This window comes from Hibiscus syriacus, unplaced genomic scaffold, assembly GCF_006381635.1.
Source record: "Hibiscus syriacus cultivar Baekdansim isolate YM2019G1 unplaced genomic scaffold, ASM638163v2 tig00116962_pilon, whole genome shotgun sequence".
NCBI lineage: Eukaryota > Viridiplantae > Streptophyta > Magnoliopsida > Malvales > Malvaceae > Hibiscus > Hibiscus syriacus.
This window is the reverse complement of record NW_024063488.1, coordinates 7061801-7080056: the sequence shown is the minus strand read 5'-3', so window position 1 is coordinate 7080056 and position 18256 is coordinate 7061801. Positions and strand designations below refer to the sequence as shown.

Genomic DNA, 18256 nt, shown 5'->3' with positions numbered 1-18256 from the left:
ATGTAATTGCACAGTGGTGCAATGGCATCTAGACTCACAGAAATCCTTTAAATGTTCTGTAGCTTACTTATTTTCTAAATATGAATGTTATCGGCATACGCTGGAATGGGGTGGTCATGGCTTCCTTTTGTTTCTGTTTGAAATCACTTGCAGAAAACCAAAGACATTCAACAAAGCATTTCACCCTAAATTTCACGTTAATAATTTTTGCTTCTGTTTGACAGTGAGTGCAAACATCACATGAAAGTAAATGATTTGATTCGTTTGAATGTTTATGAGGTAATTGGAATCTGTGAAGGAATTAGAATCTGTCTCATTGGAATCCAATTTTATATTCTGTTTGATTTGCAATTTGATTTCAGTAATGTAAAATGACAAAATTGTCTTTCTTATTTTTTTGCTTTATTTTAGTTTGTTTTACAATTTACATATAGTAATATATTATAAAAAAATTAAAAAAATATTAAATTTTCATTTTATTGATTGTTTATTCATTTCAATAAATTATAAAAATTATGTTAATAAACATCATAATTTAAAATCATCGCAATCAAAATATGTTAATAAGTTATTAAAAGATAGAGTAATATTTCGATACATTACAATTGGAGTATGTTAATTAGTTATCAAAAAATATACTAATAACTATTTTTATTCAATATATCAATTAGAAACCGATAAGACACGACACGAAATAATAAAAAAAATATTTTTATTCAATAAAAACATTGACTTAATTGAAAAAAAAATTATATATAGAGGGGCATTATTGTAATTATTTATAAATATATAAGGTAAAATTATATATTTTTTTCGGGTCGGGTCTGGTTTTTTTCACCCTAAACACGAACCCGACCCGACCCAAATATCACACTTAAAAAAATCCGACCCAACTCGACCCGAATATCACACTTAAAAAACCCGACCCGAACAAAATAAAGTTTCACCCGACCTGAATATATGAATTAGAAATTCGACCCGACCCGAAATAAAAAAAAATTATTTTTATTCAATAAAAACAGACTTAATTGAAAAAAATTATATATAGAGGGGTATTATTGTAATTATTCCTAATTATATAAGGTAAAATTATATATATTTTCGGGTTGGGTATTTTTCACCCTAAACCCGAACTCGACCCGAATATCACACTTAAAAAAATCGACCCGACCCGACCCGAATATATGAATTAGAAACCCGACCCGACCCGAAATAATTAAAAAATATTTTTATTCAATATATGAATAAGATACCAAACGATTGATGAGGGTAGAATGGTCAAATTTCAATTCCCTCCAACAAGGGAATTGAATTCCATCCATTATTGGATGTAATTCACTTTCCCTCATTTGATGGAAAGTTGAAGCCATGAGGGATTCCAATTCCCTTGGAAAACTTGAACTAAACATGGGAAAGTGGTGGAATTTGATTACAATTCCCCCCAATTCCATGGGATTCATGCCAACCAAACGCCAGGTGGCGTTTGGTTCGCTGGAATATTTATGAAGGAATTGGAATCTGTGAATTAATTGGAATCTGTAGGAATTGGAATCCAATTCAATATTCTGTTTGGTTCGTAGATATGTCAGATGAATTTGATTTCAGTAATGTGAAATGACAGAATTTACCTTCTTGTTTTTTTTTGCTTTATTTTAGTTTATTTTACAACTTACATGTAGTAATAATATATTATATAAAATTTAAAAATATTAAAATTTTAATTTATTGTTTGATTATTTATTTCAATAAATTATAAAAATTATGCTAATAAACATTATAAGTTAAAATCATCGCAATCAAAATATGTTAATAAGTTACCAAAAGATAGAGCAATATTTCGATACATTCCAATCGGAGTATGTTAATTAGTTACCAAAAAATATACCAAAAACTATTTTTATTCAATATATGAATTAGAAACTCGACCCGACACGACTCAAAATAATAAAAAAATTATTTTTATTCAATAAAAACATTGACTTAATTGAAAAAAACTTATATATAGAGGGGTATTATTGTAATTATCCCTAAATATATAAGGTAAAATTATATATATTTTTTCGGGTTGGTCCGGTTTTTTCACCCTAAACCCGAACCCGACCCGACCTGATTCGAATATCACACTTAAAAAAACCTGACCCGACTCGACCCGAATATCACACTTAAAAAACATGACCCGACCCAAACAAAATAAAGTTTCATCCGACCCAACCCGAATATATGAATTAGAAATCCGACACGACCCGACCCGAAATAATAAAAAAATATTTTTATTTAATAAAAAAAGTGACTAATCCGACCCGACCCGAATTATATATATATTTTCGGGTCGGTCCAATTTTTTTTCACCCTAAACCCGAACCCGACCCGACCCGGATATCACACTTAAAAAACCCGACCCGACCAGAACAAAATAAAGTTTCATCCGACCCGACCTGAATATATGAATTAGAAATCCGACCCGACCCGAAATAATAAAAAATTATTTTTATTTAATAAAAACAGTGACTTAATACGACCCGACCCGAATTATATATATTTTCGGGTCGGTCTGGTTTTTTTCACCCTAAACCCGAACCCGACCCGACCCGAATATCACACTTAAAAAACCCGACCCGACCCGGACAAAATAAAGTTTCATACGACCCGACCCGAATATATGAATTAGAAATCCAACCGACCCGACCCGAAATAATAAAAAAATATTTTTATTTAATAAAAACAGTGACTTAATCCGACCCGACATGAATTATATATATTTTCGGGTCAGTCCTGTTTTTTCACCCTAAACCCGAACCCGACCCGACCCGACCTGTAACATCCCAAACTATGGGTTAGTGACTAAATGGTAAAGTTTCAGAAATTTGGTGAATAAAGTAGAAGAATGGATTAGTTCAATGATTTATCTGAAAATAAATCCTAAAAGTTGCTAGTAATTATTAAAAGATTTTAAGGGCAAAGTGGTCATTTGACTTGGAAAGGATAAGATAATAATCTTATCTCTTTATTAAGAGATAAACATGTAGGGATCTCCAGAACTTCTTCTCCTTCTTCTTCCTCTCCTCCCGTATCTCCAAGCTCAAAGGTGAGTCTTCTACTTAGTTAATTAATTGTTAAGTTTAAGATTGGGTTTTGATCATTAGATGATAACTAAGCTTAAGGAAAGCTTAAGTTATCTTAAGATCAAAAGATAAAGGAGATAGAGAAGATTAAATATTAGAGGTTCTTGAATGAAATATTGGAATAGAGTTTATAATAAGAATTTAAAGTTGGATTTGACTTGTCATCAATCTAGTTAAGATATATGAAGTGTTAAAAGTGGAATTCAAACATGTTGGATTATTGATGTAATTCTTGAATTTCATATGAAGGATAAGATTTGAAGGTTAAAGATGAAATAAATGAGTATAAATTGGTTTAAGGATGTGTACTAGAGTTAAGAGTGAAAGAGGGGATTAAACATGAAAGATTTAATCCAAAATGAATGGATTTTCGGGTTCAAAAAGAGGTTCTGTCCAGAGTGCATCGATGTACATTCATAGTGCATCGATGTACATTCATAGTGCATCGATGCATCAAGGTTAAAACCCAGAAATTGTTTGAATGTGCACCGATGCATTGGTAGTGCATCGATGCACTCTTTTAAAATAAATACATCGAATGCAATTCATGCATCGATGCATAAGTAGTGCATCGATGCATCCCATTAATAATGAAACATCGAATGCAATTGGTGCATCGATGCATAAGGAGTGCATCGATGCATCCCAGTAATAATACTACATCGAATACCTTTTATGCACCGATGCATCAGTAGTGCATCGATGCATACCTTCATTAAAAGATGAAATTGACTTTTCTCTTGGTCTAAAGAGTGAACCATTAGAGTATATTAGTTATGATACTGATATAGATCTATGTATGATTATGTAGATATAGAACGTGATCTCGTTCTGAATCAACTGAAGGATTAGAATCGAATCAAAGCAAAGCTAAGGTAAGTGCATACTATATGTATATTATAATGGAATAAGACTTGTGATAAGTCTAATCCCTATGTTGATTTTTATAATACAGTAGTTGTGAACATGCATACATGATAATTATTGTGATACATGCATAAGACATATATATGTTCATATGATATGATATGTGATATGAGAACATGATATGAAGTGACATGAGCTACATGATCACAAGAGAAATGACATGAGCTACATGATCACAAGAGAAATGACATGAGTACATGAACATATGAAATATAAGAATAATGCCCATAGTATACGATATGAGAATTATAGGTGTAATTGGCATGCCAAGAGTCGAGGGTATAATAGTCCTTCGGGACATAGTCCTTCGGGATGTAGGAGTCCTACGGAACGAATATTGAACTAAGGTTCGGTGCCCCATGAGGGAATAGATACGAGCTGTGGTGACAGCATTAGTGCACAACCTCAATGCACTCACATACCTCTAATCTCAATAATATACATGGGCTATGCAATTGAAATACCGATTTACAGTGAAAGTGATACAAGAAGGTAAGTTTCGTATGTGCATTATATGTTATCGTGCGATAGATATATGCATATTGAAATGTCATGATTCAATTGTAAGTATGAACATTCATAAGTTTATTGTTGCATATGTTTTATATGCCTCACTAAGTCAACGACTTAGCGTGTGATTGTTTCACACGTAGGTTTCGAGAAGAGTAAAGAGTAATGCGGAGCAAGACAGGTCAGTTCTCCTTACTAAATGTCAGATCAGAAATTATATGTACTGTATATAGACTGTAGTTGGCGTGTAGTCTAAAGATATAAATTGTATGAACTCTGATATATTTTGTAAACGTTTTGAATAAGTTAAATGTTATAAAAGTTTTTAAATTACTCACTATTTTATACGAATAAATGTTTGAAAAGTCAATGTGACACTTCGGACTCGTATCCGGGTCGGATACGGGTTGGGGGTGTTACATTTAATGGTATCAGAGCTACGGTTTAGCCGATTCTAGGCTAAAAACGAAATCAAAAGTGTTTTAAAAATTGCACATGCCAATACAAAGTGGAAAAAAAATCTGATCTGATAGGGTAAGTAGTGTGATGTCTTGTTAATAGAGTTAAATTGTTATGTTATATAAGATAAGTGAATACTGAGATATATATATGTTATATGATATGATAGATGATATGTGAACATATGCAAATGACATGTTATATGATATGAATTGGATGATTATATGCACACATGATATGTGATAGAAGAAATGATATGAGAGTTTGTAAAGTGAAATACAAGACGATAGACCTGAAGGTAATAGCATTCACCTGCCCTGGCCAGGCAGGGAGAAGAGCGAAAACCTCAGGGAATGTCTGTATAAGATTAGAGAATGATTCATGATGTTGAATGATATTCCGATGTGTTTTCAATTGTATACTTCGTTAACTCATAGAATGAATGTATTAAAATAGTTAAAAGAGTTATGAGCACCCGAGCTCAAGGGTGAATTTGATGAAGGCTCTGTTGTTACAGACCTTTGGATAAATGATATGAAGATAATGCTAGAAGATGTTCATTTCTCCATAGTGGAGAAATTAAATTGAGAAGTTTGTTATTATGTGGATAAGATAGAATATGGTGAACAAGTGTCACCATAAGAATGTTAAAAAGATCTAATGACGTGGTGAGTACATATAGAAGAACTCAAGGATAAGTGTATCAGTGACAAGTGTATAAGATGTATAAAGTCAGATCTTATGAGTTTGAAACGAAGTGATAGTATTGAGCATAAATAAGAGTATGTTTATAATAAGGGTTTGCAGTTAAGATGGAAAGAGTTAGCGTTGGCTAACCAGAGTATGTGATAAAAATGTACTGGAATTATAAGATTATAAGATATTGTCAGGATATGATAACCAAATCTGAAATGGATCTGGATACATTTGCATATTTGGATCATAGTAATGTGGTATAGTAAAGGAAAATGAAGTAAGAATTTGTATATTTGAGTAAAGCTGAGGATTGATAAGAAGAGTTTGAGAATGTGCATATCGATGATCAGATTTTAGGACACAGGAAGTCAGAATGTTGAGTTTGAGCAAAAGAAATTTCAGGATGTATGAGAATAGAGGTGAAATTGATAAATTGAGTAAGCGAATTTTGAGATAATTTAGATTGGAAAGGATGTATATGATTGGTATAATAGGGCTTGTGCCCTAGATTGAACAAAAGTTATTATCTAGCTGTCAGAGTAAAGGTGCTAGAGTTAAAAGATTGGAGGAAAGATAAAGTGGAGTTAATCAAATATGATATGAATCTGGATGTGGTTATGTATCTTGATCATACCGATATGATGTATGCAAAGAGATAAGCATTGGTATGTTTTAAAAAGTGGCTTTAAAGAAGAAAATACAAATACAAGAGATGATAAAGAATAAAGTTCGGTATAAGAAATAGGGATATCAAAGTTATGAGGATGCAATGAAGATGGTTACACAGAGATGAATATAGGTGATAAGACAAGAGTATGTGAACATGAAAGGAAAGATATGATTTGTATATAAGAAGATTTTGATAATAAAAGGATAAATGGATAAAGAAATGAAAAGATGGTGTTTAAATGATTAAATATGATAAAGGGTTATAAGGAAGTGCATATTATAAGTTTGATTAGAAGTAAGAAAAGTATGTAAGGTTATATGAAGAGATTATGTGTATCGTAATACAGACAAGGATGAAAGAATGCGTAAAAGTTTGGATTGTGGTGAATTAATTAGAAAATGAGGAAAGAAATCAATTGATTGATTTTTGATTTAGAGTGATAAGAATTGATGTTACTGTCTATAGGATAAGTAATATTATATGAATAAAATCAGAGTTATGAATTTGAAACAAAGGGATAGTATTGTGTATAAGAAAGAGTGTGGAGATGATAAGGATTTGTACTTTAGAATGAAAGAGTTAGCGTTAACTAACAAGATTTTGTGATGAAATTGTATTGGATATAGTTGTATATTTTGATTACGTAAATGTGATATAGTGAATGAAGTGAGGATTCGTATGGAAGTGTAAATGATAAGTTCGATATAGAAACACGAAAAGTGTGCAAGGTGATGTGAAAATATTGTTTGACTCCTTAAAGTATATGTTTAATCACAATTGAAGAAGATTTAAAGTTGTGTTTTGGTCAAATGATGACGAAATACAAGTTTGGTATAGTTATAAGGTAATTAGAGAGTTATGAAGAAATAGATGGATTTATGATATAGAGTGATGAGATGGATGTTATTGTCAACGTGATGAGTGACATTATATGGAATTTTAGAAAGGTCAAAGGAAAAATGCATAATCGAATAAGAGAAAAGACAGCAATGGATTGGTATTACTGGTTATTGTTTATATGATAAGCAACAGAAGATGAATGTATAAACGAAAAAGATAGTTGGAAAACTAAAGGATTGAAAAGTAAGTTTCTGATGATGACAAGAAAGAATAAGTCAGGGAAGCAACATAAGAACATTAGAAGATATGTTCTTATTAAGATGTGCAGTGAAAATTCGAGGACGAATTTTCTTATACGGAGGGGAGAGTTGTAACATCCCAAACTATGGGTTAGTGACTAAATGGTAAAGTTTCAGAAATTTGGTGATTAAAGTAGAAGAATGGATTAGTTCAATGATTTATCTGAAAATAAATCCTAAAATTTGTTAGTAATTATTAAAGGATTTTAAGGGCAAAGTGGTCATTTGACTTGGAAAGGATAAGATAATAATCTTATCTCTTTATTAAGAGATAAGCATGTAGGGATCTCCAGAACTTCTTCTCCTTCTTCTTCCTCTCCTCCCGTATCTCCAAGCTCAAAGGTGAGTCTTCTACTTAGTTAATTAATTGTTAAGTTTAAGATTGGGTTTTGATCATTAGATGATAACTAAGCTTAAGGAAAGCTTAAGTTATCTTAAGATCAAAAGATAAAGGAGATAGAGAAGATTAAAGATTAGAGGTTCTTGAATGAAATATTGGAATAGAGTTTATAATAAGAATTTAAAGTTGGATTTGACTTGTCATCAATCTAGTTAAGATATATGCAGTGTTAAAAGTGGAATTCAAACATGTTGGATTATTGATGTAATTCTTGAATTTCATATGAAGGATAGAATTTGAAGGTTAAAGATGAAATAAATGAGTATAAATTGGTTTAAGGATGTGTACTAGAGTTAAGAGTGAAAGAGGGGATTAAACATGAAGGATTTAATCCAAAATGAATGGATTTTCGAGTTCAAAAAGAGGTTCTGGGCAGAGTGCATCGATGTACATTCATAGTGCATCGATGCATCAAGGTTAAAACCCAGAAATTGTTTGAATGTGCACCGATGCATTGGTAGTGCATCGATGCACTCTTTTAAAATAAATACATCGAATGCAATTCATGCATCGATGCATAAGTAGTGCATCGATGCATCCCATTAATAATGAAACATCGAATGCAATTGGTGCATCGATGCATAAGGAGTGCATCGATGCATCCCAGTAATAATACTACATCGAATACCTTTTATGCACCGATGCATCAGTAGTGCATCGATGCATACCTTCATTAAAAGATGAAATCGACTTTTCTCTTGGTCTAAAGAGTGAACCATTAGAGTATATTAGTTATGATACTGATATAGATCTATGTATGATTATGTAGATATATAACGTGATCCCGTTCTGAATCAACTGAAGGATTAGAATTGAATCAAAGCAAAGCTAAGGTAAGTGCATACTATATGTATATTATAATGGAATAAGACTTGTGATAAGTCTAATCCCTATGTTGATTTTTATAATACAGTAGTTGTGAACATGCATACATGATAATTATTGTGATACATGCATAAGACATATATATGTTCATGTGATATGATATGTGATATGAGAACATGATATGAAGTGATATGAGCTACATGATCACAAGAGAAATGACATGAGCTACATGATCACAAGAGAAATGACATGAGTACATGAACATATGAAATATAAGAATAATGCCCATAATATACGATATGAGAATTATAGGTGTAATTGGCATGCCAAGAGTCGAGGGTATAATAGTCCTTCGGGACGTAGTCCTTCGGGACGTAGGAGTCCTACGTGACGAATACTGAACTAAGGTTCGGTGCCCCATGAGGGAATAGATACGAGCTGTGGTGACAGCATTAGTGCACAACCTCAATGCACTCACATACCTCTAATCTCAATAATATACATGGGCTATGCAATTGAAATACCGATTTACAGTGAAAGTGATACAAGAAGGTAAGTTTCGTATGTGCATTATATGTTATCGTGCGATAGATATATGCATATTGAAATGTCATGATTCAATTGTAAGTATGAACATTCATAAGTTTATTGTTGCATATGTTTTATATGACTCACTAAGTCAACGACTTAGCGTGTGATTGTTTCACACGTAGGTTTCGAGAAGAGTAAAGAGTAATGCGGAGCAAGACAGGTCAGTTCTCCTTACCAAATGTCAGATCAGAAAATATATGTACTGTATATAGACTGTAGTTGGCGTGTAGTCTAAAGATATAAATTGTATGAACTCTGATATATTTTGTAAACGTTTTGAATAAGTTAAATGTTATAAAAAATTTTAAATTACTCACTATTTTATACGAATAAATGTTTGAAAAGTCAATGTGACACTTCAGACTCGTATCCGGGTCGGATACGGGTTGGGGGTGTTACACGACCCGAATATCACACTTAAAAAAACCCGATCCGACCAAAATAAAGTTTCACCCGACCCGACCCGAATATATGAATTAGAAACCCGACCCGAAATAATAAAAAAATATTTTTATTCAATATATGAATAAGTTACCAAATGATTGATGAGGGTAATATGGTCAAATTTTCAATTCCCTCCAACAAGGGAATTGAATTGCATCCATTTTTTTGATGGAATTCACTTTCCCTCATTTGATGGAATTGAATTCCATCAGGGATTCCAATTCCCTTGAAAAACTTGAACCAAACATGGGAAAGTGGTGGAATTGGATTCCAATTCCAAGGGATTCCATCCAACCAAACGTCACCTAAGACTTAATACGAAAAATATATTAACTTTAGGTGCTTAAAGAATTTTTCATTAAAAATAAGTGTGTAAAGTTTTTAACGTTACACTTTAGATGTACGTCGTTAAATTCGGCCATAAAGTTTTACCGTTATACTTTTAGTTGAACGTCGTTAAATCTGACTTTAAATGATATGTGTCAGGCTTATAAAAATTTTAAAAGTTGTTTTAAAATAAAAACTAAAAGAAGTCCAAAACTCTAAAAGTCCTAATTCTAAATTCTTTTTTCCACGTCGGCTATCGATGCTACCTCAATCATTGCTTTTTGTTGTCGATCACTTCATCTTATCGGATTCCAACGCATGACGGGAGGAATTGTTGCTTGAATTGTTCGAATCATCGTCCTTAGACGGACTTAATAAGTTGTTGCAATCGCTCATTTTTCATTGTAATCTTCGTATGAATAATGGGTGTTCGGGTGGTTGGGCGTCGTTGAGATTTTAACTGATTGACGATAGTTGTGACCGCCGATGATGGTGAGGAGATTAAAATTAAGGGGTTTTGAGATTTTTTTATATAATTTCAAATAATTTTGGGTTTTTTAAATAATAATTTTAAGTTTTTTTAAATAAAAAAATTATTTTATTTAAATAAAAAAATTATTTTATTTACTTAACATGTGTCAGACAACGACCAAATTTAACGTCGGTTACGACCCATACACGTAAAAGTGTAATGTTGGAAACGTTAAATACTTATTTTTAACGAAAGTTTTGTTAGACGCCTAAAGCTAATTTTGGGAATAGTTTGGGCTCTTATTTTTATGTTAAGCCTATTCGATGATGGAAAGGAAAATAAATAATTATATATTATCTTGTTTAGATAATTAAAATCATTAGGAAAAGATTAATAATTAACTTGTCTAGCGGGATTGGATTGTTAGAATGAACTTAGAATTAATTTTTCATTATTACTTGGATTCAATTCATATTTGAAATTTTAGAGCCTATTATTGATATATTATATATTTATATTGAGTGATTATTTATACAAATTATCCAATTATAATTGTCTCACAAAACTACTTGTATAAACTTTGTTTTGCTTTCTTTTCCTGAGTTGTTTTCCCCTTCAAACTGAAATAAAAAGTTGAATTTTCTAGAGAAAACAAGTAATATTCAATACATATCATGTAACATCACACCATATCAAAGTAACCCAAACAATTCAAACCATACATCCATCATCATGGTCTGCATGTTGATCCTTCACCCGCTTAAATTATTACTCAAACCCCAAATAGAGCGAAAAGAAAGAAAAACAAAACTCCACATCTCACATCCATCTTCTATAGTTGCAGTAAACAAATAACAGACGCAGGAGATGAAACACAACACTCCTTATCCCCTTCTCTACTCCTCAGCCTTTCCAACGGTAACTTCTTCTGCTTTTTCAGCAATTTCCTCCTCTGCTGCTGGTGCTTCCGACGTGGGTTCTGCCGTGTCTTCTTTTACTTCTTCTGTAACTGTTTCGGCCTTCGTCTCTGCAGTCTCTTCTTTCGTATCATCAGCGGCGGCTGGCTTCGCTTCCTCATCAACTTTGGCTTCTTTGGTATCAGCTTCAGGCTCGGCGGCTTTAGGAGCTTCTGTTGTTGCTTCCTCTGCTTTTGTCTCCTCCTTTGGTGTCTCGTGAACCAGGGTTACCTCTGCTGTCTCCTTCTCCGGCAATGCTGTTGCTGTTGGTTGAACCTGCAAGGGAAGGCTCCGATATCATTAATTGAAATAAATGACGTATTAAGATATTAATGTTGTTGTAAATCAATGTATATTAATTCCAAGCAAATTTCATTACCTCAACGCTGGCCATTTGGAATGAATAGGCAAAGCAAAGCAGAAGAAAATATTAAAGAAATGGAGAAGAGGAAGATCTTAAAAGCTCTATGAGGGAAGCGAATGGACGGAGAGGTATTTATAGGATGTAAGTGGGTGGTTTTAGTAAATATAAATAGTTGGAGGATAAGACGTTGACACACCTCCATCTCACTGGACATTACCATTGTCCATGTTCCTACTTTTCTCATCAATAAAGTATTAATTTGATAAGGTTTCTGATATAGTTATATTCATGGAGGCCATTAATTACGTCTTTATAATTATATATATCGTGATATGAAATGAAGCATTGACGCATGCAGGGTAGGCTTTTGCAGAACCTAAAAGACATGCAACATGCAAATAACCTCTCATAAATATGTCGATTATTTGTGTATATATATATATATATATATAAATTTGACATTTTGAATGGCATCTAAAGCCAATCATTTTTTGTATTTTTTCCCTTTTCCTCCAATAAATAATTAATATTTTATTTATTATACTTGTATATATTATTTATGTTATAAACCAAACAATTTTACAAAACAATAATTAATTAAGCAATGAGTGAATGGACTTTCCAAGAATTAATTAATCATACGTACACAACAATGAACAAAGAAGAAAAAGGATAGGGCAGGCAAGAGTGTAGGACGGTCGCAAAGCTACCCAGAGAGGTCCCACTCTCCAACTCATTTTGAAAATTTGCTGCTTTTTTCCATATGGTTTCTACCCCTCTACCTTTCGGAAGATGGGTCACGTGAATGATGCCTCTCTGCTTTTTTTGTAGCCCTCCGATTTGCCACGTATGATCCCAATCATCCCCACGTGATCATGTCCTCATAAAAAGCCATTAAGCTACCATCCACCCTTCCTTTTATGCCAAAACAACATTTCTTCAAATTTCACAAACTTTTTTACCGTGGTTTCGTGTACCTTTTACTACATAATCGTCATTATGTTACATATTTTTTGTCGACCTTGTTCTAGGCAGTTCTAAGTAATTCAATTGTTGAAAGTGGTTTCAAATCTTGACCGTACTGTGAAAATTATTTACAGCACAAATTAGTCTGAAATTCGGAAAAAAAGATGTTTCGGTTACATGTTATCGATTTAATTATTGCCCAGACCAATGCTAACGATTTTCATGAAAACTGTTTGGTGTTTGTGCGCCTCATGTGACATGGGATGGGGAATGAGCTATTGAGCTTTGTTGAATGATTGAAGGTGGATATCAATCGGTTTGATTTGATGGGTCGAGACCGGGCTTGTGAGTATATTTTGAGGTTCTTTTAACGACTCAACAAGCTGTCCCTCTAAATATGCACATCCAGCTAGCATAGCAAGACCCTGTGGCCCCGATGCTCAAGGTTAATGGCAGTGAAGGAATGAATAGTACAATATATCTTAAATAATTATCAATAATACTTTTAAAACCAATCTGCAACTTTTGCTTGCTGCAAAGAAATAAGAACCGGGGCAGGTTAAAGGTTTCTGCTCGCGATTAAGTGAGCCTTTGACAGGTTATGGACCAGCAAGATATTGCAAAGTTTGGGATCACCAGTATAAAAGTCAGCCGAATGCAGTACTACTGATTTGGGTCTTCAAATAATTCAGACAACATGATGACGGTTACTAGAAACTGAGAGTACAAACATAAGTCATCCCCCATGGTAGGTTGACAAAGAAGGCTTCCCTATATATTACTAAGCCATAAAAATTTATGATGCAAATCTTCTTATTGCTTCTAAATCCTAAAAACAGGGTTTCTCAAGGTATTTCATCTGTTAGGGAAACTTCACCTCAACCAACCTCTTCTGAGAGCTGTTAATATGTTCCACTGGTGTTCACCTGATTAGTTTTTTCAACACCGCTTCAGCCCGATGCTCAAATTTAGGGAGTGCCCACTCATGTTGTACAATGTCAAGACCATCTTTCTCAGCACCCAGGCTCTAATAAGAATGATAATCAAAGGATTAGGAGGCATGCAAGGTTAAGGAATCACAAAATCTTTTCTATTCTAAGTTTCTTTACAGGATGCTTTATAATTTTAAACCATATATCAGCCTAAAAGAAAAGGCAATGCCTTCCAGGATACATCTATTATCACAAAAAGGGATCTTGATTTCTTAAATTTAAACCAAATATCAACCACAAAAACAGTTTGGTTCATTGCACGTAATCAACCACAAAAAGGGCACAGTAACACAACCTGGGGCTGTTGAGGAAAAGCACTGGCTGAAATTCCTACCACAAGGATTCTCAACAGGTAAATATCAAACCCCCAAAGCATGGGCGGTTCTATTGACTAAAAAGTTAATCATTCATAATAATGCCTCAAAAAGACAGAGACAAACATATTTTTTTGATGAAGAACCTACCCACATATACATCAGTGCAAACCTATTTGAATATGGCAGTCCAAGCTGCACAGACGTTAGAAGCACAAAAGATTGTGGTAGCACATTGATAGGGTAGTGTTGGTCCATCATCATGGGAATGGAATTCCAAATTCCCTGTCTAAACAATCTTCTAATTGACGAGCAAATATTGCGAACAAGATCAAATCATTAACAAACTGCCCAGCCCACAACAACAGTAATCATTTTTCCCTTGGCTAAAAGGCTAACAGCCATGTGTACCTTACATTTAAGATCACACTAGCCATTCTCCTAAGAGATATAATAAAGAATTCTTAGTCAATTAAAGAAAATATGGATACAATATCAAACATCTTTGTGACTCCACAAAACAGCTTGGGGATGAGTAGAGAACTTATCATAAATGTATTTATATAAGGTGGAAAATCTTTGTTCCATGTACGACCAATTAAATTCTAAGCTCAAGGACTCTTTGGAAGACAAATTGTCAAAGTCTAAGGCTGAAACCTGTAAGTTCTATTATTCTATGTTCCCTACTAAATACCATTTAAGGTGTCATCCTAAGCTTATCTCCTAAAACAACCCTAAGAAACTTGAGTATTGCAAAAGGAAAATAAGAGGTAAATAACAGGATTTTGATTAATGTAATACCTTTGATGGATCAAAACCAAATCCACTCATCTGCATCATTCGTTGCGTATCATCCATTGCTGTTAAAAAAGAAAAAAAAAATTACAACTTTCGTTATGAAACCTACAATAGATGAAAAATCCAAGAACTGAAGAAGGTGCTGATTGCTTTCTAATATAAAACATAAGAGAAAGTTCATGATCCAACACTAACCATTTTCCTCTCCTAGAATCAGACTAAATAAACCCCTCAAACCAAACAAATTGAGGAAATACCTGGATATGAAAGAATTTGTCAATAATTGGTGTAATACTTAATCAAGAAAGCATCTCAAAATATAAGAGATCATAGAGATAAAAGAAACAATTAAAAGAAAATTTCTGAAAAGATTATTGAGTACAAAATAAGATCAGTACCATGAACGGCTACTAACATAGCTCACATCAACTGTGCTAAGGTCAATTCCATTCTGCAACATTGATCTGAACCTCTGAGTCAATGGGAAGGGTATTTTGGCTGCAGGAGAGAAAACAAATAGAAGAGGCAACCACATTTATCATTACCAGCAGCACAATAGTACCAATAAATAAAAATCTTAATAACACTAACATGACCACTTAAGTTAGACTTTGATTGTCACATAACAAAAGATTGTGTCCATTACCATGCAGAAATAATGAAAATGGAACAGATCCAATGAAATAGGAAAGGGGTTAATTTGGAAAATTCAGTATATCAGATACATGAAATTGATTTTGTACAAATAACTGCAAATTCAATCTCAAATGTAGCATGAAAAGGAAAATACTCAGAAATTTTGGAACTAAAACAGTAGTAAAGAGCCAGACCTGCAACAAATCCAGAGAAGAAGAAGTTGACCCATGCAAAAGTGAGAGTCTGAAAACAGCAACAAGTTTACCCAAAAAAAGTAAGTTCTCTAACATGAGCAATTACGCCAAAGCATACGAACGCCAAAGGTGCAAGCGCCACAAAATACCTGAGGTATAATCATAGAGAGGTTTTTCTTCATCATATCCATAGCCATGTTAGGGTCAGAGAACATTTGAGCTTGAGCATTTTGAGCCTGCCCCTTGGGGACAAACAATAATCCATTTTCCTACAAAGTGCCATAAAATTAGCTTTAGTTTATTCCTCTCCGTGAGGGAAAGGAACTTACACTTGATAGATTATTTTCATCAATTTGAACTGATTTTAACAAAGCTTAATATTAGCAGATCCATAGCCTATTGATTAGTTGCAATCCCAACAAAATAGTAATTCATCTACGGCTAATGAGAAATTGGCTAACAGCACAATAAGCTCTAAACAAAAAGAAGAAAAACAACGACAATAGAGAAAAATTCGAAAAAAAGGCAATTAGCACTAATAATTGTGGTCACAGAAGTTATAAAAAGAAGAAGGAAAACCTCATTGCTGAAATAAACCCTACGTGAGCGGAAGGACTTGGGAGGGATAAAATTAGCGGCAGCTCGCAAATTCCGAGCCCGAACAATTACTTGCCTGGAAATATAAATTCGGGAATCGATTAATCTGAGACCTATTTATCTTTATCGAACTTTCGTTTTACAAAAAAAAAGGTGGGAGAGAAATACCCCTCTTTGACGATCTTGGGATCGGGAAGTTGAGAGGAGCGCATGAGCTTAGAAACAAAGTAGCGGAGGATGCCAATGAGAACCATCACCACCGATAGGGGTATCAGCACCCAATCTCTGATCGCCGTACCCAGCACCAGATCTTCCGCCATCACTACTAGTTGCTTCTACGACGAGAACAAGAGTTCGGCTTATTTTTGCTATGTGCTTCTTTACATGTATCCAATTGTTTGAACCTTCGATTAAAATAATATTTTTTGTATATCTTTGTAATTATTGTCGTTTCTAAGGGTAAACTTACACACAAAATCACTAAAGTATTAGTGTATTTTTATTTTAATCATTATTGTTTATAAAATTATATCATGATCACTGAGGTTATTATAGATTTATATAAGTTTTCTTAATTTTCGTGTGGGGATTAAACTCGTGTCCTGACTCCATATTAGAACATTTTATGGGCAGCCATGTATCACTTGGATATGTCCTTGTAAATCGTTTGTCACTCTCAATCATACTAATATTAAGAAATATTTCTAACTGTCAATTCAGGAACGAGAAATAATCTTAAGATTACAACAAAACAAATATATTAAAAAGACTATCACTTATTAGAAATACGACCAATTATCTAACGAACAACACCCTATAAACTTACTCCTAAAAGAATCCAAAAATTCCTTGTAAGAATATTTAGTTTTCAAGTGAAACCGCTAATATATATAATGTTGAGACAATATAACAAAATTTACAAATTTGATATGACTCATATAATAAATACTTCCACTCAACTCAAATAGCAGATCAGGCCAGTGAATCAGCAGGAGATGCCAAAAGGCCCAAAATTATGGCGCAATTTCTAAACCCAAGCCATCTCGGGTCATCGTTCTCGACCCGAACCCAATCACCTGGGTTCCAATCTCTCACGGCATCCCGCAATCAAAATGTTGATCTAATTGGAGCTCTCAGCCTCAGAATCTCGAATGCGACGCCAGATTTTCTCGCTTTTTCTTCTCATATGATCATAGAGAGAGGCAACACCAGAATTCCACACTTTCACCAATATACATCTTTTTTTCCCCTTCGTGTTTGATTGCAAAGAATTGACTAAATTTTTTGCAGCAATTCAAACTTTTCTTACAGGTTTGGACATCACTTCTTTGTTCTTCATGTCTGTTTTAGCATCCAGAAACACCTTTCCATTGTGTAAATTAATGAACGAGTTGAAATTTGATAGGTTATTAAGAAGTTTTGTTTCTTTACTCGACTCGATCGAATACTTACCCCTACTTAAGATGACACGGACTACCGGTAGACGAGGTACATTAACGTCTTCACCGGATGGAGTTTCATCTTAGGGAAGCAGGGAGTCGGTTGCTGAGCTCAAAATCTTTTACTCACAGGGAAAATTGCCGTAACACATTTAAGTAGGTTAGTTGTTGTTCTTCATTATATCTGTTATGAGGACAGACAGAGATGGAAGCAACGTGCAGGAAGCATTTGTTTAGCTCACGTCCAGAGTAGGTTTCTCAACCGACACAAACCAGCTAATCACAAATCACAGCACGTAGGGACATCTATTTTCGCGTAATCCTTCTGCGGGCCCTTCCAGTTAATATTGGATTCGTCATTTATCCAGGTAACGAGTTGAAATGGAGATACGAGAGACTCGACAATTGAAAGTGCTAA

At 33.7% G+C, this 18256-nt stretch overlaps 2 protein-coding genes across 2 annotated transcripts; both read right to left on the bottom strand.

Annotated features, from left to right (window-relative positions):
• Positions 1-11354: 11354 nt before the first annotated feature.
• Positions 11355-12019, bottom strand: LOC120190736 (major latex allergen Hev b 5-like). The gene is made up of 2 exons (XM_039193775.1): positions 11918-12019; positions 11355-11814 (listed from the first exon to the last, which is right to left on the bottom strand). The coding sequence occupies exons 1-2, from the start codon at positions 11930-11932 to the stop codon at positions 11479-11481; spliced, it is 351 nt and encodes a 116-aa protein (XP_039049706.1). The 5' UTR covers positions 11933-12019; the 3' UTR covers positions 11355-11478.
• Positions 12020-13411: 1392 nt separating this feature from the next.
• On the bottom strand, positions 13412-16719 carry LOC120190735 (ER membrane protein complex subunit 3-like). Its single transcript, XM_039193774.1, has 8 exons — positions 16568-16719; positions 16382-16475; positions 15952-16071; positions 15803-15851; positions 15371-15470; positions 15168-15229; positions 14976-15034; positions 13412-13895 (listed from the first exon to the last, which is right to left on the bottom strand). The coding sequence occupies exons 1-8, from the start codon at positions 16717-16719 to the stop codon at positions 13791-13793; spliced, it is 741 nt and encodes a 246-aa protein (XP_039049705.1). The 3' UTR covers positions 13412-13790.
• Between the last annotated feature and the right edge of the window lie 1537 nt (positions 16720-18256).